Source organism: Salvelinus fontinalis, chromosome 22 (assembly GCF_029448725.1).
Source record: "Salvelinus fontinalis isolate EN_2023a chromosome 22, ASM2944872v1, whole genome shotgun sequence".
In the NCBI taxonomy this organism is placed as follows: domain Eukaryota; kingdom Metazoa; phylum Chordata; class Actinopteri; order Salmoniformes; family Salmonidae; genus Salvelinus; species Salvelinus fontinalis.
Window position 1 is genome coordinate 34,783,017 of NC_074686.1, and position 21,175 is coordinate 34,804,191.

Consider the following 21,175-nt stretch of genomic DNA (forward strand, 5'->3'; position numbering starts at 1 on the left):
AAACAAGCCTCTAGGATAAAGCAGTGCAGAAACCAAACAAGCCTCTAGGATAAAGCAGTGCAGAAACCAAACAAGCCTCTAGGATAAAGCAGTGCAGAAACCAAACAAGCCTCTAGGATAAAGCAGTGCAGAAACCAAACAAGCCTCTAGGATAAAGCAGTGCAGAAACCAAACAAGCCTCTAGGATAAAGCAGTGCAGAAACCAAACAAGCCTCTAGGAAAAAGCAGTGCAGAAACCAAACAAGCCTCTAGGATAAAGCAGTGCAGAAACCAAACAAGCCTCTAGGATAAAGCAGTGCAGAAACCAAACAAGCCTCTAGGATAAAGCAGTGCAGAAACCAAACAAGCCTCTAGGATAAAGCAGTGCAGAAACCAAACATCTGGATGTCCTTGTCCTTGTCCCATTGCGATCTAGCGACTCCTGTGGCGGGCCGGGCGCATGCACGCTGACACGGTCGGCAATTATACAGTGTTTCCTCCGACACATTGGTTCGGCTGGCTTCCGGGTTAAGGAAGCAGTGTGGCTTGGCAGGGTCGTGTTTCGGAGGACACATGGCTCTCGACCTTCGCCTCTCCCGAGTCAATATGGGAGTTGCAGTGATGGGACAAGACTGTAACTACAAATTGAAAAAAAACAGCAGTATTCAGAAAAGCCACACACTCTCTAGGTACATAGACAACACTATAGGGCTGCGTCCCAAATGGAACCCTATTCCATATAGGGGCGGCAGCGTTGTTAGAGTGTTGGACTAGTAACCAAAAGGTTGCAAGATCGAATCCCCGAGCTGACAAGGTACAAATCTGTCTTTCTGCCCCCGAACAAGGCAGTTAACCCACTGTTCCTAGGCCGTCATTGAAAATAAGAATTTGTTCTTAACTGACTTGCCTAGTTAAATGAAGGTCAAATTAAAAATAAAAATGGGGCCTGGTCAAAAGTATTTCACTGAATGCAGCCCTAGAAAGTCCAAGCGATGCAGTGAATTAGAAGTACTGATGGACTAACCTTTTAAGTTTGCATGTAAAGTTAATGATAGGAAACAGCCGGATCCCAGAGCGCCACCTGATCAAATATGCTGACGATACTGCTTTGGTCTTCTCGAAGGGGATTAGACGGATCATGGAACGTCTCTGAATGATTTTACTGTCTGGTGTGAGTCACCCCATCTAATATTAAATACATCAAAAACAAAGGACATGGTGATTGACTTTGGAAGAAATACTACCATACACACCCCATCACTGATAAAAGGTGAGTCCATTGAAATAGTGGAGGAGTACAACTACCTTGGGCCAGTCATTGACAACAAGCTGTCCTGGGATCAGTGTACTGATGCTATTTTTAAGAAAGGCCAACAGAGACTGTATTTCCTACGGAAACGTACCCTTTTTAATGTTGATCTAACATATAGCCAGTGTTTTAAAACAACCTGCACCTGATCGTGCTCCATTCAGAGCTGAATAAAATATTACAGTACAAATGTTGTCAGAGGAACGCTCTCTTTCTCGTGATTTGCTAAGTCCACATCTCTTTTATCCGTTTGTCTCCTTTCTTCTCTTTCTGGGAGGTTAGAGAACACGTTTAATGTGCCGTTATATCGCGAGCGGAGTATTTTTTGGGGGGGGGCTCCGAGGATAGACAGACAAACGGACGGACACAGGGAGAGAAAGTTACAATTGAAGAGATTCAGATTCAGAAAACTTGGTTCTCTTTTATAAATCATTCATTGAGAGCATTCTGTCCTACTGCTTGACCTGCTGGTTTGGGAATATCAAGGTTGCACAGAAAAATAGGTTGGACAAGATAGTAAAGACTGGAACAATCATGTGGCAGCAACAGCAAGAGCTTTCATCTCTCTACCTGGGCAGAGCCCTCCATCTCTCTACCTGGGCAGAGCCCTCCATCTCTCTACCTGGGCAGAACCCTCCATCTCTCTACCTGGGCAGAGCCCTCCATCTCTCTACCTGGGCAGAGCCCTCCATCTCTCTACCTGGGCAGAGCCCTCCATCTCTCTACCTGGGCAGAGCCCTTCTTCTCTCTACCTGGGCAGAGCCCTCCATCTCTCTACCTGGGCAGAACCCTCCATCTCTCTACCTGGGCAGAGCCCTCCATCTCTCTACCTGGGCAGAGCCCTTCTTCTCTCTACCTGGGCAGAGCCCTCCATCTCTCTACCTGGGCAGAGCCCTCCATCTCTCTACCTGGGCAGAGCCCTCCATCTCTCTACCTGGGCAGAGCCCTTCTTCTCTCTACCTGGGCAGAGCTCTCCATCTCTCTACCTGGGCAGAGCCCTCCATCTCTCTACCTGGGCAGAGCCCTCCATCTCTCTACCTGGGCAGAGCCCTTCTTCTCTCTACCTGGGCAGAGCCCTCCATCTCTCTACCTGGGCAGAACCCTCCATCTCTCTACCTGGGCAGAGCCCTCCATCTCTCTACCTGGGCAGAGCCCTCCATCTCTCTACCTGGGCAGAGCTCTCCATCTCTCTACCTGGGCAGAGCCCTCCATCTCTCTACCTGGGCAGAGCCCTCCATCTCTCTACCTGGGCAGAGCCCTCCATCTCTCTACCTGGGCAGAGCCCTCCATCTCTCTACCTGGGCAGAGCTCTCCATCTCTCTACCTGGGCAGAGCCCTCCATCTCTCTACCTGGGCAGAGCCCTCCATCTCTCTACCTGGGCAGAGCCCTCCATCTCTCTACATGGGCAGAGCCCTCCATCTCTCTACCTGGGCAGAGCCCTCCATCTCTCTACCTGGGCAGAGCCCTCCATCTCTCTACCTGGGCAGAGCCCTCCATCTCTCTACCTGGGCAGAGCTCTCCATCTCTCTACCTGGGCAGAGCCCTTCATCTCTCTACCTGGGCAGAGCCCTCCATCTCTCTACCTGGGCAGAGCCCTCCATCTCTCTACCTGGGCAGAGCTCTCCATCTCTCTACCTGGGCAGAGCCCTTCATCTCTCTACCTGGGCAGAGCCCTCCATCTCTCTACCTGGGCAGAGCCCTTCATCTCTCTACCTGGGCAGAGCCCTCCATCTCTCTACCTGGGCAGAGCCCTCCATCTCTCTACCTGGGCAGAGCTCTCCATCTCTCTACCTGGGCAGAGCCCTCCATCTCTCTACCTGGGCAGCGGTTAACTCTTCCCATCCACTCCACCCTGAATTCCAGCTCCTTCGCTCTGGATGCAGGTAAATACTACCTCAGGTAAAAAAAATAAAAAATAATAATTGGGCCAAGTACTCTTTAATTCCAAATGCAATGCTGCAACTTAACAAAGGTTGTACTAATTGCACTTAGCACTTGCACTATGAAATTGCACTTACACTGCCTATATGTTTGAAAAATATAATTTGCAAGATGAATTGCCTCTTTGAGGACATTCAAGTTTTCTGAATAACTTTCTCTCCCTCTGTATGACAACCATACAACACAATTAAACATATCACCAGGAAGGCCACGTGTTGTATTCATAATGATGGGAGGAGGTTCATTAGTGGCCAGGTGTCTATTCATAATGATGGGAGGAGGTTCATTAGTGGCCAGGTGTTCTATTCATAATGATGGGAGGAGGTTCATTAGTGGCCAGGTGATCTATTCATAATGATGGGAGGAGGTTCATTAGTGGCCAGGTGATCTATTCATAATGATGGGAGGAGGTTCATTAGTGGCCAGGTGTTCTATTCATAATGATGGGAGGAGGTTCGTTAGTGGCCAGGTGTTGTATTCATAATGATGGGAGGAGGTTCATTAGTGGCCAGGTGTTGTATTCATAATGATGGGAGGAGGTTCATTAGTGGCCACGTGTTCTATTCATAATGATGGGAGGAGGTTCATTAGTGGCCACGTGTTGTATTCATAATGATGGGAGGAGGTTCATTAGTGGCCACGTGTTCTATTCATAATGATGGGAGGAGGTTCATTAGTGGCCACGTGTTGTATTCATAATGATGGGAGGAGGTTCATTAGTGGCCAGGTGTCTATTCATAATGATGGGAGGAGGTTCATTAGTGGCCAGGTGTTCTATTCATAATGATGGGAGGAGGTTCATTAGTGGCCAGGTGTTGTATTCATAATGATGGGAGGAGGTTCATTAGTGGCCACGTGATAAATTCATAATGATGGGAGGAGGTTCATTAGTGGCCAGGTGTTGTATTCATAATGATGGGAGGAGGTTCATTAGTGGCCAGGTGTTGTATTCATAATGATGGGAGGAGGTTCATTAGTGGCCACGTGTTCTATTCATAATGATGGGAGGAGGTTCGTTAGTGGCCAGGTGTTGTATTCATAATGATGGGAGGAGGTTCATTAGTGACCAGGTGTTGTATTCATAATCCCCTGACCTGCACCACCCCCTCACCTGCACCACTCCCCTGATCTGCACCACCCCCTCTACCTGTACCACCCCCTCACCTGCACCACTCCCCTGACCTGCACCACTCCCTTGACCTGAACCACTCCCCTGACCTGCACCACCCCCTCAACTGCACCACTCCCTTGACCTGCACCACTCCCCTGACCTGCACCACCCCCTCACCTGACCTGCACCACTTCCCTCATCTGCACCACCCCCTGACCTGCACCACTCCCCTGACCTGCACCACTCCCTGACCTGCACCACTCCCCCCCGACCTGCACCACTCCCCTGACCTGCACCACCCCCTGACCTGCACCACCCCCCTGACCTGCACCACCCCCCTGACCTGCACCACTCCCCTGACCTGCACCACTCCCCTGACCTGCACCACTCCCCTGACCTGCACCACTTCCCTCACCTACACCACTTCCCTCACCTGCACCACGCCCTGATCTGCACCACCCCCCTGACCTGCACCACCCCCCTGACCTGCACCACCCCCCTGACCTGCACCATCCCTCTACCTGCACCATCCCCTCACCTGCACCACTCCCCTGACCTGCACCACTCCCCTGACCTGCACCAACCCCTCTACCTGCACCACTTTTCCTGACCAGCACCACTTCCCTCACCTGCACCACTCCCCTGACCAGCACCACTCCCCTGACCTGCAATTCATAATGATGTGAGGAGCTTCATTAGTGGCCAGGTGTCTATTCATAATGATGGGAGGAGGTTCATTAGTGGCCAGGTGTCTATTCATAATGATGGGAGGAAGTTCATTAGTGGCCACGTGTTCTATTCATAATGATGGGAGGAGCTTCATTAGTGGCCAGGTGTTCTATTCATAATGATGGGAGGAGCTTCATTAGTGGCCACGTGTTCTATTCATAATGATGGGAGGAGGTTCATTAGTGGCCATGTGTTGTATTCATAATGATGGGAGGAGGTTCATTAGTGGCCAGGTGTTCTATTCATAATGATGGGAGGAGGTTCATTAGTGACCAGGTGTTGTATTCATAATCCCCTGACCTGCACCACCCCCCCACCTGCACCACTCCCCTGATCTGCACCACCCCCTCTACCTGTACCACCCCCTCACCTGCACCACTCCCCTGACCTGCACCACTCCCTTGACCTGAACCACTCCCCTGACCTGCACCACCCCCTCACCTGCACCACTCCCTTGACCTGCACCACTCCCCTGACCTGCACCACCCCCTCACCTGACCTGCACCACTTCCCTCATCTGCACCACCCCTGATCTGCACCACCCCCTGACCTGCACCACTCCCCTGACCTGCACCATCCCTCTACCTGCACCACCTTCCGTGACCAGCACCACTTCCCTCACCTGCACCACTCCCCTCACATGCACCACTCCCCTGACCTGCACCACTCCCTGACCTGCACCACTCCCTGACCTGCACCACTCCCCCCCGACCTGCACCACTCCCCTGACCTGCACCACCCCCTGACCTGCACCACCCCCCTGACCTGCACCACCCCCCTGACCTGCACCACTCCCCTGACCTGCACCACTCCCCTGACCTGCACCACTCCCCTGACCTGCACCACTCCCCTGACCTGCACCACTTCCCTCACCTGCACCACTTCCCTCACCTGCACCACGCCCTGATCTGCACCACCCCCCTGACCTGCACCACCCCCCTGACCTGCACCATCCCTCTACCTGCACCACCCCCTCACCTGCACCACTCCCCTGACCTGCACCACTCCCCTGACCTGCACCAACCCCTCTACCTGCACCACTTTCCCTGACCAGCACCACTTCCCTCACCTGCACCACTCCCCTGACCTGCAACACTCCCCTGACCTGCACCACTCCCCTGACCTGCACCACTCACCTGACCTGCACCATCCCTCTACCTGCACCACCCCCTCACCTGCACCACTCCCCTGACCTGCACCACTCACCTGACCCGCACCACTCCCCTGACCTGCAACACTCCCCTGACCTGCACCACTCCCCTGACCTGCAACACTCCCCTGACCTGCACCACTCCCCTGACCAGCACCACTTCCCTCACCTGCACCACTCCCCTGACCTGCACCACTCCCCTGACCTGCACCACTCTCCTCACCGCTATGATCCACTCCCTCTGCCCTCTGATTTGCCTCACAGCAACAATGGTAAACGCTAACTCTTTACCATCCTCATAATCTCCATGCATTCACAGGGACAACATGACATATTAACAATATTTGAAATGCTAACCCAATGACACATTCATTGTCACGGCATCTCTATAGACATTCAGTGCATATAGACATTCCTAACCAGCAGAACAGGTTATGTCTGTCAACAGACAGGGTTAACTATACTAACAGCTGCCACGGTCCTGAAGGCATGTCTAACACGGTGAGAAACTTTTCCACACATATTGAGTTGTTAAGCTACTTAGCTGCTGTGTGCCTTCAGGTGTTGTGGAGCACAGCTTGTTGATGTTGGTATGTTTGTTCAACCCACCCCCCTCTCTACCCCCCCCATCTACGGTTGTTCTCTCTCTACCCCCTCCATCTACTGTTGTTCTCTATCTACCCCCTACATCTACTGTTGTTCTCTCTCTACCCCGTCCATCTACTGTTGTTCTCTCTCTACCCCCTCCATCTACTGTTGTTCTCTCTCTACCCCCTCCATCTACTGTTGTTCTCTCTCTACCCCTCCATCTACTGTTGTTCTCTCTCTACCCCCTCCATCTACTGTTGTTCTCTCTCTACCCCCTCCATCTACTATTGTTCTCTCTCTACCCCTCCTTCTACTGTTGTTCTCTCTACCCCCTCCATCTCCTGCTGTTCTCTCTCTACCCCCTCCATCTACTGTTGTTCTCTCTCTACCCCCTCCATCTACTGTTGTTCTCTCTCTACCCCCTCCATCTACTATTGTTCTCTCTCTACCCCTCCTTCTACTGTTGTTCTCTCTACCCCCTCCATCTCCTGCTGTTCTCTCTCTACCCCCTCCATCTGCTGTTGTTCTCTCTCTACCCCTCCATCTACTGTTGTTCTCTCTCTACCCCCTCCATCTACTGTTGTTCTCTCTCTACCCCCTCCATCTACTATTGTTCTCTCTCTACCCCTCCTTCTACTGTTGTTCTCTCTACCCCCTCCATCTACTGTTGTTCTCTCTTTACCCCTCCATCTACTGTTGTTCTCTCTCTACCCCTCCATCTACTGTTGTTCTCTCTCTACCCCCTCCATCTACTGTTGTTCTCTCTCTACCCCTCCATCTACTGTTGTTCTCTCTCTACCCCTCCATCTACTGTTGTTCTCTCTCTACCCCCTCCATCTACTGTTGTTCTCTCTCTACCCCGTCCATCTACTGTTGTTCTCTCTCTACCTCCTCCATCTACTGTTGTTCTCTCTCTACCCCTCCATCTACTGTTGTTCTCTCTCTACCCCCTCCATCTACTGTTGTTCTCTATCTACCCCCTCCATCTACTGTTGTTCTCTCTCTACCCCCTCCATCTACTGTTGTTCTCTCTCTACCCCCTCCATCTACTGTTGTTCTCTATCTACCCCCTCCATCTACTGTTGTTCTCTCTCTACCCCCTCCATCTACTGTTGTTCTCTCTCTACCCCCTCCATCTACTGTTGTTCTCTCTCTACCCCCTCCATCTACTGTTGTTATCTCTCTACCCCTCCTTCTACTGTTGTTCTCTCTCTACCCCCTCCATCTACTGTTGTTATCTCTCTACCCCCTCCATCTACTGTTGTTCTCTCTCTACTTCCTCCATCTACTGTTGTTCTCTCTCTACCCCTCCATCTACTGTTGTTATCTCTCTACCCCCTCCATCTACTGTTGTTCTCTCTCTACTTCCTCCATCTACTGTTGTTCTCTCTCTACCCCCTCCATCTACTGTTGTTCTCTCTCTACCCCCTCCATCTACTGTTGTTCTCTCTCTACCCCCTCCATCTACTGTTGTTCTCTCTCTACCCCCTCCATCTACTGTTGTTCTCTCTCTACCCCCTCCATCTACTGTTGTTCTCTCTCTACCCCCTCCATATACTGTTGTTCTCTCTCTACCTCCTCCATCTACTGTTGTTCTCTCTCTACCCCCTCCATCTCCTGTTTTTCTCTCTCTACCCCTCCATCTACTGTTGTTCTCTCTCTACCCCCTCCATATACTGTTGTTCTCTCTCTACCTCCTCCATCTACTGTTGTTCTCTCTCTACCCCCTCCATCTACTGTTGTTCTCTCTCTACCCCCTCCATCTACTGTTGTTCTCTCTCTACCCCCTCCATCTACTGTTGTTCTCTCTCTACCTCCTCCATCTACTGTTGTTCTCTCTCTACCCCCTCCATCTACTGTTGTTATCTCTCTACCCCCTCCATCTACTGTTGTTCTCTCTCTACCCCCTCCATCTACTGTTGTTCTCTCTCTACCCCTCCATCTACTGTTGTTCTCTCTCTACCCCCTCCATCTACTGTTGTTATCTCTATACCCCCTCCATCTACTGTTGTTCTCTCTCTACCCCCTCCATATACTGTTGTTCTCTCTCTACCCCTCCATCTACTATTGTTCTCTATCTACCCCCTCCATCTACTGTTGTTCTCTCTCTACCCCCTCCATATACTGTTGTTCTCTCTCTACCCCTCCATCTACTATTGTTCTCTATCTACCCCCTCCATCTACTGTTGTTCTCTATCTACCCCCTCCATCTACTGTTGTTCTCTCTCTACCCCCTCCATATACTGTTGTTCTCTGTCTACCCCCTCCATCTACTGTTGTTCTCTCTCTACCCCTCCATCTACTGTTGTTCTCTCTCTACCCCTCCATCTACTGTTGTTCTCTCTCTACCCCCTCCATCTACTGTTGTTCTCTCTCTACCCCCTCCATCTACTGTTGTTCTCTCTCTACCCCCTCCATCTACTGTTGTTCTCTCTCTACCCCCTCCATCTACTGTTGTTCTCTCTCTACCCCCTCCATCTACTGTTGTTCTCTCTCTACCCCCTCCATCTACTGTTGTTCTCTCTCTACCCCCTCCATCTACTGTTGTTCTCTCTCTACCCCCTCCATCTACTGTTGTTCTCTCTCTACCCCCTCCATCTACTGTTGTTCTCTCTCTACCCCCTCCATCTACTGTTGTTCTCTCTCTACCCCCTCCATCTCCTGCTGTTCTCTCTCTACCCCCTCCATCTACTGTTGTTCTCTCTCTACCCCCTCCATCTACTGTTGTTCTCTCTCTACCCCCTCCATCTACTGTTGTTCTCTCTCTACCCCCTCCATCTACTGTTGTTCTCTCTCTACCCCCTCCATCTACTGTTGTTCTCTCTCTACCCCCTCCATCTCCTGCTGTTCTCTCTCTACCCCCTCCATCTACTGTTGTTCTCTCTCTACCCCGTCCATCTACTGTTGTTCTCTCTCTACCCCTCCATCTACTGTTGTTCTCTCTCTACCCCCTCCATCTACTGTTGTTCTCTCTCTACCCCGTCCATCTACTGTTGTTCTCTCTCTACCCCTCCATCTACTGTTGTTCTCTATCTACCCCCTACATCTACTGTTGTTCTCTCTCTACCCCGTCCATCTACTGTTGTTCTCTCTCTACCCCTCCATCTACTGTTGTTCTCTATCTACCCCCTCCATCTACTGTTGTTCTCTCTCTACCCCTCCATCTACTGCTGTTCTCTCTCTACCCCTCCTTTTTTGTGGACCCCAGGAAGAATAGCTGCTGCTTCTGCAAAAGCTAATGGGGATCCTAATAAATCAATAAACCCCCCCTCTCCCCCTTCTTTCTCTCTCCATCCCTCCCTCCCCCTTCTCTCTCTCTCCATCCCTCCCTCCCCCTTCTCTCTCTCTCCGTCCCTCCCTCTCCCATCGCTCTCTCATCCCTCCCTCCCCCTTCTCTCTCTCTCTCCATCTCTCCATCTCTCCCTCCCCCTTCTCTCTCTCTCCATCCCTCCCTCCCCCTTCTCTCTCTCTCCATCCCTCCCTCCCCATGCTCTCTTTCCATCCCTCCCTCCCCCTTCTATCTCTCTCCATCTCTCCCTCCCCCTTCTCTCTCTCTCCATCCCTCCCTCCCCCTTCTCTCTCTCTCCATCCCTCCCTCACCCTTCTCTCTCTCTCCATCCCTCCATCCCCCTTCTCTCTCTCTCCATCCCTCCCTCCCCCTTCTCTCTCTCTCCATCCCTCCCTCCCCATGCTCTCTCTCTCCCTCCCTCCCCCACTAGCAGCCAGAACAGAAACATCAGCTTTCATTACTCAGGTTCAGTTAGGCCATTAGATGACATGGTAACTCCCTGCTCCACTCTCCTCTGTCAACAAAAGGGGAAATATGTGAAAAACACCAGGATGTGTGTGCCTCCAAAACCTTTTCTCCCCACTCGTCTGGTTTAGAATCTCTGGACTAATATCCTAGACGATTTTTCATTTATTTTGTAAATGTTTTATTCTTTCCTCCTGAGCCTCTTTACTGAGTGGGAACTTCAACTCCCCAAACTCCCTTCAATAGCCCTTAAACCAGACACCCCTTCCCTCGTGTTGTCTACGTCAGCAGGGGTCAAACTGGAGACCCCATAGCCCCAGGTGATTATTACAGCTTCAACTTACCACACACACACACCTCTCTATCTGCCTATTGAAGCCCTGACTCTGTCTAAAGGAATTATTGATGAACTTGAGAAGAACCCCTCTAGTCTTTGCCTATGCCACTGGGATATTGAGAGAATCTAAGAACAGAACTGAATCAAATAAACTGTGTGGAGGAATGGCCTACGGCGGGATTGGAATGGGCTGGATCAAAAACATTTAGAGTACATCCCTGACACAAAAGCATTACTTTAATGCAATCCTCTACCTCCGCGGTATTCAAGAGAAGTTTTTATAAAAGTGAGAGGGATATTTCACCCCTGGAGACCAACACAGGTGTGCCTTTCAACTAGTTTAGAGAAGTTTTCAAAAAACTTCATTTTCCTGTTTTTCTGTGATAGTTCCAGACTATGAGGTCGAAATAACACTAAAATTTTTGTGTAAGGTCTGTTTGAAGCATGCTCAGTTGGGTTAACAACTATTGGCCCACATCATGACGTCACAATGTGATCCTATTATAATAGACCAATGACTGTTCATCTGGCTAAGGGGGTGGGCTCTAGACCATCCTATCAGCCAATCAGGGCTGCTTATGTAAATATCTTAATGCCCACGCGCTCAGACTGAGCATTTCAAGGGCCAAATATATATATAAAAAAATATTTTTTTGTTATTTTAAGTAAATAAAACACATCAGTTATTTATTAGACATAAAGAGAGGATTAAAACAATTGTAATACAAAGATTGTATGGGGGCTTTGATAGCGCAACAACACTGATAACAATATTAGTCATCCATGCTATAAAAATAGAGAAAAAATGTTTGGTGAACACAACCCAAAATGCACAGCAGCTAGCTAACTCCATCTCTGTCCTCACACCATTATCATCATTATCATCATCATCATCATTATCATCATCATCTCCATCTCTGTCCTCACATCATTATCATCATCATCATCCTCATTATCATCATCATCTCCATCTCTGTCCTCACATCATCATTACTGTGACCTGACCATGGTCTTAGGTCAGCAGCAATAATGGGCCGTGTTTGAACAATACTGGCCTTTACAACCCCCCCACGCCCCCCCCCCCCCCCCCCCCCACCAGACACACATAAACACATTACAAGCATGCACTGTTCTGTTGGTCGGGGTTAATTGTTAAACACAAGTGAGAGATACAGAGACACAGAGAGACAGAGAGACAGAGAGACAGAGAGACAGAGAGACAGAGAGACAGAGAGACAGAGAGAGAGAGAGAGAGAGAGAGAGAGAGAGAGAGCACAAACTGCTACTTAATTAGCACAGACACCAGATCAAGCCATAACAGGTCTGTGGCCTGGTCTGTGCCATGGCTAGCCACCAGCCGCCTCTGCATCGCTACTACTGACGGAAGCTGGGAGCTGAGTGTCACGGTGTGTGATCTCCATACCTCAGGGAGATGTTGAGGCTTCCCGGTGGCTTGTTTAGCGGTGTGTGTGTGTGTGTGTGTGTGTGTGTGTGTGTGTGTGTGTGTGTGTGTGTGTGTGTGTGTGTGTGTGTGTGTGTGTGTGTGTGTGTGTGTGTGTGTGTGTGTGTGTGTGTGTCTGTGTATATGCACACACCTGTGTGTGTTTGTGTGTGTGTCTGTATATGTTTGTTTGCACACACCTGTGTGTGTGTGTGTGTGTGTGTGTGTGTGTGTGTGTGTGTGTGTGTGTGTGTGTGTGTGTGTGTGTGTGTGTGTGTGTGTGTGTGTGTGTGTGTGTGTGTGTGTGTGTGTGTGTGGGGGTGGGTGTGGGTGGGTGTGTGTGGGTGGGTGGGTGGGTGGGTGTGAGTGTGGCAGAGCAGAGTCTCGTTAAGACAGGGGGAAGCTGGGAGTCAGGACTCTCTATCTGTTACTTTACATAGAGAGCCTGCGGGCTATGAGTGCCATGAGAAGAGAAAGGAGAAGGCCACACTTTATACACAGTGGTAACAGCATAAGGGCTTTAGGTTGCACTGACTGACATGTGTGAGAATTCAATAGAATAGAATACTCTTCAATGGACTACTCCAGAGGATTTACAATTGTGGTTGAAAAGAAAGTGCAGTGGACAGACAGACAAATACATTTCTCTCTGTCTTCCTGTTAAGGTTACTACAAGCTTAACTCCATTGATCTATGTGCGTGCACAAGGGTGCAGTTTGGTTTTTGGAGTAGCGCCGGTCCCACTCCCACCCACAAGGTGGCGTTAGAAACATTTTTAGTTTTTGTCTTTTAATTTTGTGAAAGCAAAGAAGAGTTGCCTTCCCTTGCTTGTAGTAGCTAGCTGGCAGCTTGGTTAGCTGGCTTTAGCCTGAACATAGCAAGCTTGCGTTTTTAGCTTCCCACATCTCAATGTGAAATAATCATATTTTAATAATTTTTTTAAATAGGACCTGGCCAATATTGTTCTACTTGCCGGTGTAAACTACAACATTATCCCAGTTTAATATGCTGCTTGTGTATTTATTCACATCAGCAAAAAAAATACATCATCATGTTTTGGTCACAGATAAAAAAGCACTTGGCTAGCTAGTTGGCTACAGTAGGTTCTACCATTTCACAATCGCCTGGAATCACTAGTTATTACTTCTAAACAAAATACCTTTTTGGGTGCAATCTTGTTGTTCGGGTTACTGTTTGAACAGTCGCCAAGATTATATTTTGGTTATCAATGCAAAATAGGCTACTTTGATAAATAGCCTATATAGCCTATTCAGACAAAGGAACCAAGCAACATCACTGCCCCCACGGCTGCGGCAGGAATGATATGGATTGTCTACATTTTCCAGGTAGTAAAAAAGTATGTAAAAATGCAAGAGCGTATCACAAGGAGCCGCACTTTTGTGACGAAAAAACGTCATTGCAATGCTCCGAATCGTGCGTCTGTGTAGAGGTTGTAGTAAGCTTTACACATCCAAAAGGCCACCAGAGTTTAATTGTCATTGTGGTTCAGCTCGTCAAAGAAGAAAGGCAACTGGGATAAATTATCCAGATTAGTGAGAAAAGTATTGATGTCATAGTGATACAGTTATAATTTATGGCAATGAATGATGTAATTGGACTTGCAATCATGTAAGTATTAATTGTGGTGTTGATGTGGCTTTTGAGAAGAAAAAAACGATAAGCGCTTTTTCACCAATTAAAATCCCTCCTCCTCTTCACTCTCATGACGTATCTCCCCCAAATAAAATCTGTCATCTATAACTAGCGTTGAGACACAGAGCAACCCATGTCACGGGATTAAAAGCTGAGAATATGAAGGGAATTTGAGAAAGGAGAGTATTCAACTCTGTGAGGTTGAGTTCTTATGCTGTCAAAGAATCCTTCCTTTACTTTGCCTTGCCCCGTGTAACAAGTCCGGCCGATCGATGACTCATAAACTAAGTCATGGTAACTCAAATAATATTGTCGATCAATGCTAGAAACCTCAGAGCCCTTCTGAGTCCCTTTAAGCCTGAGCTGTCACGAAAAATGATTATTCAACATTTCCTTAAGGTTATGGTCTAATCTCCACCCCCACCCTGATCCTTTCACACACTGCGTCGACACGCCTTAGATAATGACTTCACCACGCTGCACAACCTTGCCACACCCGAGCCTGGCGTCTGCCAACACAGCCAGGGCTGCTAATGTCTCCCCAATCCAGAACTATCCAGAAAGACAACAAAGAAAAAGAGAAATGCCAAAGACAGCCAAGATAGATTAAGAGAGACTGAAAAACACACAAAAGCACATTATTCATATCCACACAGTCCAGTTCTGGTGTTGAGAGACAAAATGTGCTTCTTTTTTTATATCAGACAATGATGCATTCTGGATGGAGAGCTCGCAGGAAGTGCTGTGGTCCCCACGGGTAGCAAACAGTTTCTCAATGTTCTGTGTCATTGAGGTTGATTGAAACATGGGTGAAGCACAGCAGATGGGAGCAGGAAATGATGCCAGAGCTTTGTGGGATAACCCGCCGCCACATCCTCCCTCTGTCCAGTCCAGCTCAAAGTAAACACACCAGAAGTTGAGTGGATGAAAATGCTGCTACAAACTCACTCCATTCATTAAAATCACTATTTAACCAACAATCCATCTATTGTTGTGACTACATGGACCAACCATTTCGTATTGAAACCAAACCATATGATTTGAATGAAAAGTATTTGAATAAACAAAGATGAATGTAAGAAGCGCTCACCATTTTAAATAGTCTCCATGTCTTATTAAACAGCATAGAAACACTCTAAATAGGTCAGGAGACAGACTGAGTCTAAGAAGGCTATATTATTTCAATTATTTCAAGGCTATAGCCTACAAAGAAACACATTGTGAGTGTGACACACTAGGATGGTAGGCAGTCAGGGCCATTAGGCCCTCAGAATTTAAACAACATTTCTTTGTATTAAATCATTATAGTCTATAAATTGTGCATACAGGCTGTGACTTAGCCTACTTAAAATTAAATACAAATTAAATAAAAAAATTACTTATTAGTGCCTTTGAATTCATTTTTAGAAACACGAGTTTGTCCAGTCTGTGGCTTCAGGCTCATGCGATGGTGTCTGGAGAGCCAGCCAGCAGCGGGGAATATCCTCTCCACACTTGCAGAGCCACTGGGGATGCTAAACACCCTTTAGGCCACTCTTGCCAGGCTGGGCAGAGATGCAGAGTTGTTTTTACACTTTTCTATAGGTAGGCCTAAAGTTTTTAAGGCAAAATAACCCAATCAAATCGGAAAGCTCCTTGAACGTTGGAAAATGCCAGGCCTATTGGGCCAAAAACAATTATGGCCCATTGTATAGATAATAGAACAAAAATGTATGAAACGTTTAAGAGATCTGATTTTTGTTTATAAATACTTTGGTACAATGACACACTTAATTAGCTACCCACCTCATTCCTTTCTTTTAGCATGTGCATGTAGTAAGTACACCATCATGCTTTGGGGATATGTGTCTTTTCAGATTCCACAATGATTCTTTAGTTGTGGATAATACATCACTGCACTCCCTCTCTTGGTCCTCATCTTTGTAAGTCACCTTGATTTAGCACCTGTGTGTTTTATCAGTTTCTTTATGAAAATATTTAGCGAACTCCATGACAGTAGCTAAAGCAAGGGGCTATAGCAGCACACAAGTAGACTACAGATGCATTCTGGGCCGGGCATGCCCTGAGCTCGTGAAGTGAGCGCTACTGGAGCAAAATTGGAGCGGGCGAGATGGCCGAAGCTCCAGCTTTTGTGAATCTCGCTCTGCGCTCCAGTCAAATTGGGTACGTTCCGCTCCTCGCTTCGCTCCAGTTCCTCTCACATACTCTGGCTAGCACACTTCGAGAAGACATAAAATATACAGAACATGTCCACACCGAAATATATACAATTGCCTGACCTTGGGGAGAAGATATTTCAAACGGAACCCAATTCTAGTTCAATGTCAGATGGCTGTGCTGGTGAAGGCTTTGCATGAAATGTCATAACAGGCCCCTGTGTGAGGCACTTGTCTTCTAATAATGGTGAATTCTAAGGCAGTCTGTTCTCTCCACACCTTTAGGACTACAGACAAGCCCCAAAAATAGCCTGAGACACCAGTTTTATCTCTGACTTTAAACACCGTTTTCTAGATACTTAAAAACTCATTAAAGTGACTGAATGGGGCCAGTTGGCATTTTGTGGCAAATATCCCGATTCTGAAGCGTCTGAGTTAGCAGTAAATCTCCAGGAGGTGTGTACTGTATCAACACAGAACACATATGCACACACACGCGCGCGCACGCAAACACACGCACACACACGCACGACAGATACCGCTGCTAATCTGTGTGATCTCCTCTCTCACAGTCTGTGAGTTGAAGGATGATGACTCAACGTTTTCTCAAGTCTGCAAGTCATTGTGAAGGAGGAGTCCTTAAAGATGGCCGCTGTGTTGTTAACTATGTGCTGATGTCCGCTGATTGACAGCCTGGGAGTCAAATGCCGATGTGAAATCCACAAAGCGGGCTGTCCATAAGGAGCCAAAGACCAGTCGGCATCACCAGAACGGATGGACATTATTCCAAAGCCAAATGACACTGCGAGACATTCAATACAAAATGGCTATGCTGTGTGTGTGTGTGTGTGTGTGTGTGTGTGTGTGTGTGTGTGTGTGTGTGTGTGTGTGTGTGTGTGTGTGTGTGTGTGTGTGTGTGTGTGTGTGTGTGTGTGTGTGTGTGTGTGTGTGTGTGTGTGTGTGTGTGTGTGTGTGAGAGAGATTGTTGTGTCTGCAAGTCTCAGGGTGACTGGAAACAATATCTCAAATAGACCGGTCAGAGCTCAGAGAGAGAGAGAGGGTGAACTAACCAGAGGCGGTTCTTCCTGCTGTTCTGCTGGCTCAGTCTTACCTCATTAGGGCTAAGCAGAGGACAGTGTACAGGGAGACAAAAGTCAGCTTTGGGAGATTGATAAACATGATTGGAGACTAGAGCGAGACATTAGGGATGTGAGGGATGAGAACATAATAGAGGATCTCTGGTATGGCACAACTCTGAGTTCCACCATTCATCATTTGGGGGGTGGCTTCAAAATGGCCGCCACCTTGGTCCTCTCTCTGCACTGCAGGGACCTCCAGCAGAGCACATCAGCAGAACGTAGGCCATTAAAACACAGGACAATGTAGTCCAAAACAGGCTGTTTTTTCATGAATAGAGATGGGTAGTGGATTGAAGAAAAAGACAGGAGAGAGGCTGAAGAAGGGGAGAGTGGAGAGTTGTCTTACCCGTAAGAGTGACTGGGACTCCTCCTTGGCCTTGCCATCGGTGGGTGAGGAGTACTGCTGCGTCAGATGCCCAGGTTTGTCGGCCCCACCGGGAGTCTGTCCTGGAAGGAAGGCCTTGGTGTCGATCCCCCCCAGACTGAACACCAGGCCTGGGGAGTCCCTGAGCACCACCGAACCCCCCTTCTGCTGCTGGTGGTGGTGCTCCTGGGAGGCAGCCACGGCGTTGAGTAGACTCAGGGCGCCCTGGGGGAACTGGGCCGGACTACATCTCAGGATGTCCCCGGCCCGCTCCTTAGGCACCCACACAAGGCCTGCTGCGTGGGCTTGGACCTGGGCCTCTCTGGCCTCCATCCAGCCCTTGGACCCCTGGGCCTCCTTCTCGTCCAGGGCCTCGCTCTTCACCCCTTCGGCCCTGGGCCCTGCCTCGGCGGCGCGGCTCTCTGGGGGAACCAGACTGTAGAGCTTGAGGTCGCCCTTGCTCTCCTCCTTGATGCTGAGGGTGGAGGGTGTTGTGGCGGAGCAGCCGTTGATGGTGACGAAGGAAGCGGAGGGATGGGAGGAGGAGGTCTCTTTGCAGTGGGCCGTGTTGAAGTGATCCAGCAGTGACAAGGTGTCGGAGGCGGTGAAGCTGCAGTGTCGGCACCGACAACAGCCGTGGACTCTTCTACAGGGAGCAGACAATCGAAGGGTTAATAAAAGAGGGACAGTCTTAACAAAGAGAAAGCATGCATCGACAGGCAGAGGGAAAGAGTGGGAGACAACATCATCGGGAAATGAATACCGGCTTAGTCAATACCGTATGTATTATTCTGTTTTATATATACTCAGGGTTTTTCCACTTTATTTAATAATGAAAATAATACTTTTTAAAACTTTTATAGCGTTATTCATTACATAAAGAATCTCAAAGTGCTTTATTGATCCCGGCGAGTTACCACCTCTCCAGAGCTCTGCACAACATGACTGTAAGTATACAGACCTAATCAACTAAAGATATTGTAAAAGGCTCAGCTAAAGCTACAATACAGGGTCCTTCCACCTCGAAAAGCACAAGAACAAGGATTTTGACACCAACCACCCCAACAACAAGTGTACAGTATCAGTTCTGTGTCTGACAAGTAGTACGGCGCTGCGGCTCTGAGTATTGTTTCTTCATCCTATGTAATGTATTCCCAGCGAATTTGGTCATGTTTTTTTTTTCTTCCGCTGTTCAGAGAAATTAGTCATTGAAGTTGTTACGTTTAGGTCCTGTCTGACATTCTGATATTACCAGGTTCTGACCACTAGGTGGTGCTGTTCCGTTTTTGTTTTTTTTACGTTAAATGGATAGTTAATATGGATAGTCGCTGGAAGCTCCGGGCCGGGGACCGTCGCTGGAGGCTCCGGGCCGGGGACCGTCGCTGGAAGCTCCGGACTGGGGATCGTCGCTGGAGGCTCCAGACTGGAGATCGCCGTTGGAGGTTGCGGACTGTGGCCCGTCGTTGGAGGTTCCGGACTGTGGCCCGTTGTTGGAGGTTCCGGACTGTGAAACGTCGCCGGAAACTCTGGACTGGGTACTGGCGCCGGAAGCTCTGGACTATGGAAGCGCACTGGAAGCCTGATGCATGGTGCCGGAACTGGTGGTACCGGGCTGAGGGCACGCACCTCAGGGCGAGTGCGGGGAAGAGGCACAGGCCGTACTGGACTGTGTAAGCGCACTGGAGGCCTGATGCGTGGTGTCGGCACTGGTGGTACCGGGCTGGGGACACGCACCTCAGGGCGAGTGCGGGGAGGAGGCACAGGATACACTGGGCCGTGGAGACGCATTGGAGATCTGGAACATAGAGCTGGCTGAATGCGTCCTGGCTGGATGCCCATTCTAGCCCGGCAAAGGCAAGGAGCTGGAATAGAGCGCACTGGGCTATGAATGCGAACTGGAGACACCGTGCGCATTTCTGCATAACACGGTGCCTGACCAGTCACACGCTCCCCACGGTAAGCACGAGGAGTTGGCTCATGTCTCCAACTTGACTCAGCCAATCTCCTCGTGTTCCCCCCCTGCCTCTCGTGCTTGCCATGTTTGTATTTCTACTCATAATATCACCGTTCTGCTTTTGCTGCCTCTATTTCTTCTGTCGGACGGCGATACTCCCCCGCCTGCGTCCAGGGTCCTGCTCCAACCAGTATCTCCTCCCAGGTCCATTTCTCCATAAAACGCTGCTCCTCCTTTTCACGCTGCTTGTTCCTTTTGTGGTGGGTTCTTCTGTCACGGGCATCAAAAGGAGGAGACCAAGGTGCAGCGTGGTATGCGTACATTCTTCTTTATTAAGAATGAACACTGAACAAAACTAACAAAATAACAAAACGAACCGTGAAGCTATACAAATGAGTGCTGACAGGCAACTATACATAAACAAGAACCCACAAATACCCAAGGGAAAATGGCTAACTAAATATGGTCCCCAATCAGAGACAACGACAAACAGCTGCCTCTGATTGGGAACCATATCAGGCCACCATAGACATATATATACCTAGACCTACAAAAATTCCTAGCTATACAAAAACCCTAGACAGGACAAAACTAGCATACCCACCCTAGTCACACCCTGACCTAACCAAAATAATAAAGAAAACATAGATAACTAAGGTCAGGGCGTGACACCTCATTTCTTACTCAATATCAGAACAAAGTTTGGTCCAAATCAGATTTTGGATACTATATCTTTTGAATATTATATGAATCCAATAAATTAAAATGGCCAATTTGGATTCAGTCAATTAGCTTAATTTCTCAGAGATCAAATTATACTTCAACAAAATAACGTTCCAGGAATGCTAATCTTGTCTGTTTCTAACTACATAAATGATTTCAGAACAATCTGAGATGGTGGGTGTCATGGCTTGCTGAAATGACATGTAGACCTCAGTGTTTTTTCTTATGATCCCATGGCTAACACTGTTTGGAGAAAAAGCAAGCCTCATAGAGGAAGCAGAATAGTTCCCACTTCCTGATGATACTCTGATAAAAAATCTATGAAGTTGTTTTTTCAATCAAAATGTTATGAGTTCAATCAATACTATTATTTAAATTGAATGAATCTCACTGTCTCACGCCATCTCACATGCATCCTCCAACCTCCAATCATCATATATCAAATTGACCAATCATTACGATAAACATGAAAACTTCAGCTAAATAAGCAGTTGGGTTTTCCACAGAAACGCAATGAATCATCACAGCAGAAACACACTGCTTTCATTTCCTGTTGATGTAGCCACATCACCATAGACACCCAACGTATGCACTGGTGCCCAAATAAATAAACACAACTGCATTGCCCACTCCTGTTTATTTTACCAGCATCAACAAGAGAGCTTGGAGTGTGGCCATTCATCCATAGCCTCAACTCTTCAGACTTACACACACACATGACTACTATGAATAACTACATTGTTGAATAGAGAACTTCTCTATGACTCTAATCTGATTATGAGGCAACAACAAAAACATTTAGAATTTCTTCCTCCCACCTAACTCCAACTGAAACACATACAAAAC

At 48.3% G+C, this 21,175-nt stretch overlaps 1 protein-coding gene across 3 annotated transcripts in view; it reads right to left on the minus strand.

Annotated features, from left to right (window-relative positions):
• Positions 1-21,175, minus strand: part of LOC129820233 (zinc finger transcription factor Trps1-like) — a 239,989-nt gene that overhangs the window by 117,029 nt on the left and 101,785 nt on the right. For all 3 annotated transcript variants that reach the window (XM_055877258.1, XM_055877261.1, XM_055877260.1), the window contains exon 5: positions 17,635-18,298. In XM_055877258.1, the coding sequence (XP_055733233.1) occupies positions 17,635-18,298 (664 nt within the window). The remainder of the gene's footprint in view (positions 1-17,634; positions 18,299-21,175) is intronic.